Raw genomic sequence first — 9,173 nt, 5'->3', positions numbered from 1 at the left:
AAATTATTTTATTGCTCACGAAACAAACAACCACTCATAATTAGAAAATTAAGTCTCATTTAAATATTGGCCTCCCTTCAATGGTCGAGCCATTGATGCCAGCTAAAACACACAAATATTTAACAAAAATAATATTAAAGTAGCCAAGATATAGCCAAATATTGTAATACCACATCACTAGCGGACATTTGAAATTTGCCGACTAGAACGGTCAGTTAACTGATGTGACAGTTAATCAGGGGTCGGATAATCGATGCTCTACTGTATTTATATTATTGTATAATTTTTATTATATTATAATATTACATTGTAAATACATATATTACAACTCATATAAAGTTAAACATGACAAAATTTTAATAGATAACAATATTTAATTTACAAATAACAAAAATCCTCTTTTTCTTCTAATATCAAAAAAATTTATTATGATGATAAAATAAAAACTATTAGAGATAAACTAATTGTACTTAATAAAAGAAAAAGACAGATTTGTGGGAAAAATTAATTGGAGTGGAAATACAACATTTTCTTCTGTTTGAAAACACTTGTTCAGTCAAAACCAAATAATGACAATTGTCTTACAAGATATACATTTTCTTAACCTGATTTCTTTTTACTTATTTTTTTCTTTCAAATTATCTAAACTAGAAGTCTACCATTAACTCAAACTCAAAATTTTTAATTCAGTTTCAACAGTGTTTAGAAATCTCTCTTTCTCTCACAAACCTCTGCCATTAAATTTCTTTTCCTTTGTTCTCAAGGCCTGTAGGTCTAGCTTTCCTTTGCCTTCTAAGTACTTCTTTTTCTAGCTCATCTTTATTGGCCAAAGGCTAAAATTCAATTTCTCTCTTAATCATTCTTTAAACTTTCTCTTTACTTTTACTCATATGATTTTTTTCTGTAAGCACTCAATTTTAGTTTCAATTATACAATAGTTGTTTGAAACTTCTATTATCGTACATATACATATACTTAACACCTTATTCTTGCCGAGAAATATAATTTATTTGAAACAAACAAACGTTTTCAGCCTGATTCACAGGCCATCTTCAGGTTTAGAATACATTTGAATTAAAATTCCATCAATGGAATACAAAATTCAAATTCAAAATTAAATACGGTACAATTAAAACAAAATATTAAATAACCAACATAAAACAAAAAAACCAAAATATAAAAAACAAAAAATATATAAAACTGCAACAAATGAATATATAAGTATTAATAAATGCAATTACTAAGACATTCAATAAAACTACTATATTGATTGGTTAGAGCCTTTATCAAACTTCTTAACCATAAACTTCCATGCAGAGGGAAGACTTTCTGCGTCCCTCGCATTCAGACAGCCTTCTTGTAATCTACTCCGATAAATCTGCAACTTTTCCGCTGTCAACGCCAAAGATGGAGAAGATAAAGGATGTCATCTATTCCGTTAAATTCTATAAAACGCGTGTTCATTATTTAATCCAATGCATTTTCGAAAGGTTTTCCTTGTCTGAATTTATTCTTTTATTTATTCTTCTAATTTAATTTCTATTCAATATGTAACCGATTCAGACACCGTTATTTTCTAGGAATAATCACATTCATAAATTCTCAAATATACTATTCAATCAACCACTCTATTTCCATTGGAAATAGATATCGGAAATTATAATATTTACTTCCTCGGTAGACATTATTATTTCATAAAAGCTAAACAAAGCACAAACACATTTTAATACCCCAAGAAAATTTTTCAATATTCAAATCGTCATTCTTTATTTCCATAATAAAATAATTTTTTTTTATTTAAAAAAACTCTTTGTTTTTTTAATTCTGAACTGGGTTCATATTACATTAAATATTATTGATTCGGATCAATATGCGTATAGTTTTCGCTTTCTTTTCAGAGACTTTTTCCAACACCACCATCGATGAATGAATTTCGCAATGAGCAACAAGAGAATTCCGGCTATTGTACCCAAAAATGCATACCCATTAAAAGGTATACCGCCAATTATCGGGCATATAATACCAGATATACGTTTTGAGATTGAATAACGAGTGGATTTCTGGACATCGAAGGGAAGATTGCCAAAATACTCGAAAATTGCACGTAATCCCCATTCAGATTTTCTTTTTTTACAACATAAACGGTCGTATATAGTTTGCATGAAGGTACGTTCTAGAAAAGTAATCAAATTAAATTAAATAAACTGTTTGAAGTAACTTTAGAAAATCACAAATATAATCACTTACCATCGGGGAAATAATCTTGCATAAATTCATTTATTAAATTACATTCTCGCTTGTTGAAATCATAGGTTATCAAGCAAGACAGCCACGAATCGTTGTCATCAGAACAAAATGTTCCCTCGAAGTAGTTTTCGACTTTAAGTTTGAGGCAACCCCAAAATCCCACTCTGCCTCTTTCAAATATTCTTGCGCAGGCAGGTTCACCTAATTGTGAGAATTTATAAGTCAGAAACGTTTTCTATTCAGAATTATTATAGTAACTTAATGTACAGTACTTACTGCGAATAATAAGAGATTTCAAACCGTATCCAGTTATAACTATTAGACAGGCGATAGTGAATATCCCTTTGAAAAGCATTCTGAACGTTCTCTAGTTGTTAAAAAGCAAGAATTTATCGTAAACAATAGCTTTTAAATTGTTTTGATCTTTACAATTAAATTGATTATTGTTAGGTAAATACGTTTACCTAACAATAATATTCTTTAACGTAATTAGTATCCGTAAATGTACTTTAACGCTTTAATTGGTCCTGTTTTTTCAATATTGGGGTTTAGAGACATTGGTCATTATGGATGATGGGGTGCGGATACCTCTATTATATACTAAAGTGCATTTACACACACACAAGTCATGATTAAATTTTACATTTGGTTATGTTTATCGGGTCTAAGAGGCGAGAAGAATAGTGAATTTTAAAAATGTTGGGAGATAAGCACCCTTATCAAATATACCATGTTTCCCCGAAAATAAGACAGTGTCTTATATTAATTTTTGCTCTGAAAGGTGCGCTAGGTCTTATTTTCAGGGAATGTCTTATTTTTTCCAGGAAGAATTCACATTCATTATTGAACAAAAAAATACCCAAGTCGAACTTAGTCGAGAGTGACGTGTATCCGATGTGTTGAACTGTCGCCTTTTTATAGCGTCAACATCGGACTCGATGACCAATTAGTGCTTACTGAACCGTAGCACTATGCAAATGTTATGTGGCGTGATTTCCGGCCAACCAATTAGCCATCATCAGCCCAAACGTTATGCAAATCTGTGATTCCCAAGCCATAGTCTTATGCAAATCATGCCGTGTGGCGTAATTGTCTGCTGACCAATCAGTGGCTGTATTTTCTAAAAGCCAACGGCCACTTTCAACCATCTGTCGATCACCGTTACGACTAAAAATAAACTTCGCTAGGTTTTACTTTCAGAGGGAGGTCTTATATTTCGCATTCAGCAAAATCTGTGCTAGGTCTTATTTTCTGGGGATGTCTTATTTTCGGGGAAATACGGTAGTACAGTACATGGTGAAAATAATTAAATTTTACTGGGGGGCGCTGTTGAGTAACCTCGGCTGCTGGTGACTTTTTTTTGGAGATTTTGTTAACTCTTTTTTTATTGTAAATTACTGGGTTTTTTTATTTATTTGCTACCTAAGTTGGTGCATTTTTTTGCTCAATTGTGTTATTCAGTGTCATTAGTTCTATTTTTTTTTTGGATATGTTCCCACGTACTCCTCCAGAAGCGTTAAAGCAAACCCATGAAGAACGGAAGGGAACTAAACATCATCGTTCACCGAGTGATCCTGGTGTAAAATATCCAAAGTTAGAACATTATTTTAAGAGGCAATCTCCTTCGGACTCAGATAGAGAAGAATTGTTAACTTTACGGCAATATTTGGAGACGACTTTAAATGCAGTAATGATGCAGTTGAAGNGAATTATTATAGTAACTTAATGTAAAGTACTTACTGCGAATAATAAGAGATTTCAAACCGTATCCAGTTATTACTATTAGACAGACGATAGTAAATATCCCTTTAAAAAGCATTTTGAACGTTCTCTAGTTGTTAAAATGCAAGAATTTATCGTAAACAATAGCTTTTAAATTGTTTTGATCTGTACAATTAAATTGATTATTGTAAACAATACGTTTACCTAACAATAATATTTTTTGACGTAATTAGTATCCGTAAATGTACTTTAACGCTTTAATTGGTTTTGTTTTTTTAAGATTGGGGTTTCGAGATATTGGTCATTATGGATGATGGGGTGGGGATACCCCTATTATATACTAAAGTGCATTTACACACACACAAATCTTGATTAAATTCTACATTTGGTTATGTTTATCGGGTCTAAGAGGCGAGAAGTATAGTGAATTTTAAAAATGTTGGGAGATAAGCACCCTTACCAAATATAGTACAGTACATGGTGAGGATAATTAAATTTTACTTTCGATAATATTCATTGCTACATCCGAAGTAATTTTCTTCGAAAGAAAATTGTTTTCTTAGATAGTGTATAAATTTTCAAGATTTTTTGTAAAGCGGTTGCTAAAATATAAGCAATTGAAAAGTGCGAGAATAGGCAAAAGAAAATGTTTTGTTATTTTTCTTAATCCGGCACCACAGATGCTGCTAGATAAGAAATTACTGTGTCTAATACGCTCAAACTGTAGACTTTAGCCTTCCTTCTTATCAGTGAGGTTCTGGCGAACCTTTCAGATAGATTGGTCAAAGTTTACAGCGATTTCCTCTTAAAGATATTAAAGTATTTACGAAACTATTAAATTAAGAAGTGCTTTTTAATTTTGTAATTTTAATTTTTACCGTTTCTGTATTATCGTTATTCACAATTTTAGTATCAAAGCCAGATTCCGAAGCCAAAGCCAGTTGTTTAATCCACGTAACCTTGTTACACCGATCGGCGTGTAGCTATTTGTATTTCATATTAAGAATTTTCTTGTATATTAAGTTTATAGTCGGGAACCTCTGCTGTTTTCAAGGAGGCAAGAATAAGCCATAGTCTTCATCCTTTTTCTGGTTCATATCTCCTACCTACTCTAAGGTACTTAAATTTGGTTAAAAGCTTAGCTGCCATTCAGAAATCTCTCAATAATAATGTATCAGGTGGTAGTCATGCGGTGCTGATAAATCCTAAACAGGCCGAAGAAAACACTCCAACGAACATGAAGGAGGTAGCTAATACCATCATGCAGAAGTCTGAACTGAGTAAGCTCAGGGTACAGGTTAAAACGGTGAGGGAGATCAAGGGTGATGGTTAATAATGTGAAAATAGATGATTCTGAAATTTTAATCCTTTTTATTTATTTCCACTCATTTGCTTCTAGTTTATAATAAATTTTGTGTAATTATATGCATCATATTTTTATTATAAACTGCAAATTAATATTTGTATACTTGCACTATTATTTATGTTAAGTATATAATATATAACATTATTAATAAATTATAACTCGAAATTCATGCCGAAGAGATGTAGGCTTTTCTGTCAAAAATAGTCTTGCTATGCTAGAAACCCAACTTCACGGCGCATATATTTCGTAGTTGCATTTGTAAGAAATATATAAATATATAACACCGGGTATAGAATTTAAACTTTGTATAAATATATTTTGATTTTAAAGCGCTTAAATCATTTTAAGTATACAATTTTATTGCACGAAATTAGTTCCATAATGAAGCAATAATTGAAAAATTGTATGCAAACAGAATTTTATTACAGTCAAATTAAATAATTAAAACTACATTAAAGTATTTATTGGAAGAGAATTAATTGGTTTAAGCATTAAAATGAATCAGAATTTATAAAATATTGTTTAAAAGTTCTTAAACATTAAAAGTGTACAGTACAAACTGCATTTTCTCTATATTTTATGTATCATTTATAGCAGCGCTGTCCAACTGGCGGCCCGCGGGCCGTATACGGCCCGTTAAATAATTTTTACGGCCCGCGAGTACATTTTACTATGAATAAATTTATGTTACTAAATTATTATTATTAATAAAATTATTTTACTACCGTGTTTCCCCGAAAATAAGACAGTGTCTTATATTAATTTTTGCTCTGAAAAATGCGCTAGGTCTTATTTTCAGGGAATGTCTTATTTTTTCCAGGAAGAAGAATTCACATTTATTATTGAACAAAATAATTCCCAAGTCGAACTTAGACGAGAGTGACGTATATCCGGTGTGTCGAACTGTCGCCTTTTTATAGCGTTAACATCGGACTCGCTGACCAATTTGTGCTTACTGAACCGTAGCACTATGCAAATGTCGTGTGGTTTATTAACCTTCTTGGCCCCCAAAATGTTTGATAAAAAAAATATGGCCCGCGGACTATGATAAGTTGGACAGCGCTGATTTATAGGGTATCATACAAGCCATTTATATTTATGAAATTTCTTTTCACCTTAATTATTACATTATTTAATTATTTACTTGTTTTCTTCCTCTTATACACATAATTTTTAAATGGAAAATAAATGTTTTACTATCTTTCATTGCTTCTTCTTCAATCTCTGTAATTAATAAATTGTTCAACTTATGCCCATTGAAGAAATTAAATTGAAGAATGATTAAATTTTATGTAAATAAAGGAGAAAACAAGCAAGTAAAGGTTTTACATTAAGCACGAATGCTGTTAAATCATTTATAACCTCTTGAATTCGGAAGATAAAAGACTTTGTTGTTCAATCAATGAGGTGCATCATTATATGAGGATCCTACAGCAAAAAATTGGACTTAATTGTAGTTTAAAATATCTGCACAGTCTTATGCTTAAGATAAAATTAAGTAATATAGTTCTCTTACCTTATTATTGAGGAAATCTAGAAAAATGTCTTGTAGGTCGATTATAATATCTTGGAGAGGGATTACATCTTGAATAAGGATTATTACATCTTGAATTTGGATTATTATATCTTGAGAAAGGATCATTATATCTTGAAAATGGATTATTATATCTTGAATATGGATTATTATATCTTGAAAATGGATTATTATATCTTGAATATGGATTATTATATCTTGAATATGGATTATTATATCTTGAAGGCATATAAAATTTTGGACGATTAGAGGGACGTGACATAATTCTTGCTAAGAATGGATTACGTCCTGAAACGTTTGTTTATAGAGAATATATTAGTATATATGTTCAAGTTACCACTACCTACTAAGTGCATAAACTGTAACTTACCTATCATCATCGGTCTAGGTCTCTTAATGTATCCAAATGTATTTCTTACAGGTTGAAATGAAATATGACGTTTCTTCACATTTATTTCCGAGTCGCTTTGTTCTTTCATATCATCGTCACCATATTTTTCATCAACAACACTACCATCATCAGCCCAACAGAGAGTACAACAGAGAACTATTATTAAAGTTATCAAGAACTTCATATTGTTTCTGTTAGGACAATGGTCTGTCGCCATTCCTTTTATACCTTTCTTATTTGTTAAAATACGTAAATAAATCATTCTATATTAAAAATTTAATACGTTTAGCAATCACTATTGGGTAATCATTTGTATAGTCACACATTAAAATAATACAAGACTTGGAATAAATTAATTTTTATTAGTCAAATTGTTAAAATGAAGGTTTGTTCGTGACTAAAGATGTAATTTTAATTTTCTGCATAATTTAAATTAATTTTCTCCTTGTATATAATTTACTTAAGCTATTATTTTTCATTGTTTTCTTGAAAATAGCTACCGAATATATTAAGTTTCGAGTCATTTGACGAATTGTTGCTTTTATAATATTATTAAATTTTAGCTTTTAAAGATAAAAATAGAAGAAAAATAAAGAAATTAAAATTTGCNTATACCGATTATTTATAGACAATAAACTTAATAATATTTTTATATAATATATTTATAGGATGTGATAAACATAATCCAAATAAATAAGCATATCTATTTTCTTTGTTGAAATTTATTCAGACAATTAATTGTTATGTGATTTTATTTCGAAAGTCAAATTTTTGAAGATGTAATTAGCATTTACATTATGAAAATCGTGTAATGAGAAGCATATTTCATTTACTTTTCTTATAACATCATGATATCATTGCCTTGTCTCTTTTCTTTGATTCTTTCTTCCATTGTCTTTTCCTGTTCTGGACTGAAATAATTCTTCCAATCTCTCTTTACGAATGAAACTTCCTTCCGTCTTTATTCCAAGAGAAGGATTCTTTTTCAAATATTTGTGATATTCTTTTAATTTCGGCGGAACATTCACATTTTTCCAGTTTACTGTTGTATCATTAAATAAATGATTAATGTCATCACTTATCGGTTTTTACATATAACATATGCTAATGTATTCAAATATTTTATTTTCGTATGTTGTAAAGTAAACGTTGGAATCGTTTATATGTTCAAACGTATGGTCTGAATAGTGTCTAAAATGTGTCTGTTTATTTACAAATAAATCAAAGTATTCACGGGACGTATTATCTGTAAAATTATAACGTACTGTACTGTACAATGAATTTGGTATGGTGATAAAAAGTCATGCAACAGTCTTTAGGATTTCGTGTCACATATATATATAATTTGAAATTCGAATTTGAAACAAATTGAAATTTTAAAAATTTGAAAAAATTTCGAATCTGAATTTGACTCGAAGTGAAAAAATATTCCCAGCGGTTGCTCAATATTTACTTAAAAGAGAAATCAACAAATTAAACATTTTTAGTGATAAGTGTCTCCATGTAAGGAGCGGCTGATTATTACAGGGGAAGGCAACGGAATACCATTCCTTAATCTATTCCCAGGATAACACTATGGAGAGGAAACCTACATCAATGGCCCCTGGTCCCAGGCAGCCCTTAGATGGGCGAGGAGTGCGAAGAATCTCCCGGCTCAACATAGTGAAATCAAAAATCCGTATCGCCACATGGAATGTGAGAAGCCTTTTTATGGCCGGTAAGTTTGACAATGTAATTAAAAAAACCCAAAGATTAAAAATAGATATTCTAGGCATTAGTGAATTACGTTGGCTTGGTTCTGGAGTATGCCAAAATGAGCACGGAACGCTTTACTATTCAGGAAACAATGACCAAGACCAATACCACCGAAATGGGGTAGGGATATTTGTTTCTGCAAAACATACGCGATGTGT

At 30.7% G+C, this 9,173-nt stretch overlaps 2 protein-coding genes across 3 annotated transcripts; both read right to left on the bottom strand.

Annotated features, from left to right (window-relative positions):
- Window positions 1-1,763: 1,763 nt before the first annotated feature.
- On the bottom strand, window positions 1,764-4,691 carry LOC111636675. 2 transcript variants are annotated; one of them, XM_023381964.1, is made up of 3 exons: window positions 3,988-4,691; window positions 2,248-2,448; window positions 1,764-2,173 (listed from the first exon to the last, which is right to left on the bottom strand). In XM_023381964.1, the coding sequence occupies exons 1-3, from the start codon at window positions 4,064-4,066 to the stop codon at window positions 1,866-1,868; spliced, it is 588 nt and encodes a 195-aa protein (XP_023237732.1). In that variant the 5' UTR covers window positions 4,067-4,691; the 3' UTR covers window positions 1,764-1,865. The 2 variants fall into 2 exon arrangements, with proteins under 2 accessions (XP_023237732.1, XP_023237735.1); XM_023381967.1 differs by lacking the exon at window positions 3,988-4,691 and adding an exon at window positions 2,524-2,677.
- A 1,741-nt stretch (window positions 4,692-6,432) lies between these two features.
- On the bottom strand, window positions 6,433-7,492 carry LOC111636676. Its single transcript, XM_023381968.1, has 3 exons — window positions 7,240-7,492; window positions 6,852-7,157; window positions 6,433-6,763 (listed from the first exon to the last, which is right to left on the bottom strand). Exons 1-2 carry the CDS (start codon window positions 7,475-7,477, stop codon window positions 6,856-6,858), a joined length of 540 nt encoding a protein of 179 aa, XP_023237736.1. The 5' UTR covers window positions 7,478-7,492; the 3' UTR covers window positions 6,433-6,763; window positions 6,852-6,855.
- Between the last annotated feature and the right edge of the window lie 1,681 nt (window positions 7,493-9,173).

This window comes from Centruroides sculpturatus, unplaced genomic scaffold (genome assembly GCF_000671375.1).
Source record: "Centruroides sculpturatus isolate CEXI.00-Female unplaced genomic scaffold, Cexi_2.0 scaffold1030, whole genome shotgun sequence".
NCBI lineage: Eukaryota > Metazoa > Arthropoda > Arachnida > Scorpiones > Buthidae > Centruroides > Centruroides sculpturatus.
Note: the sequence above shows the minus strand (reverse complement) of the source record. Positions and strands in the feature narration are given on the sequence as shown.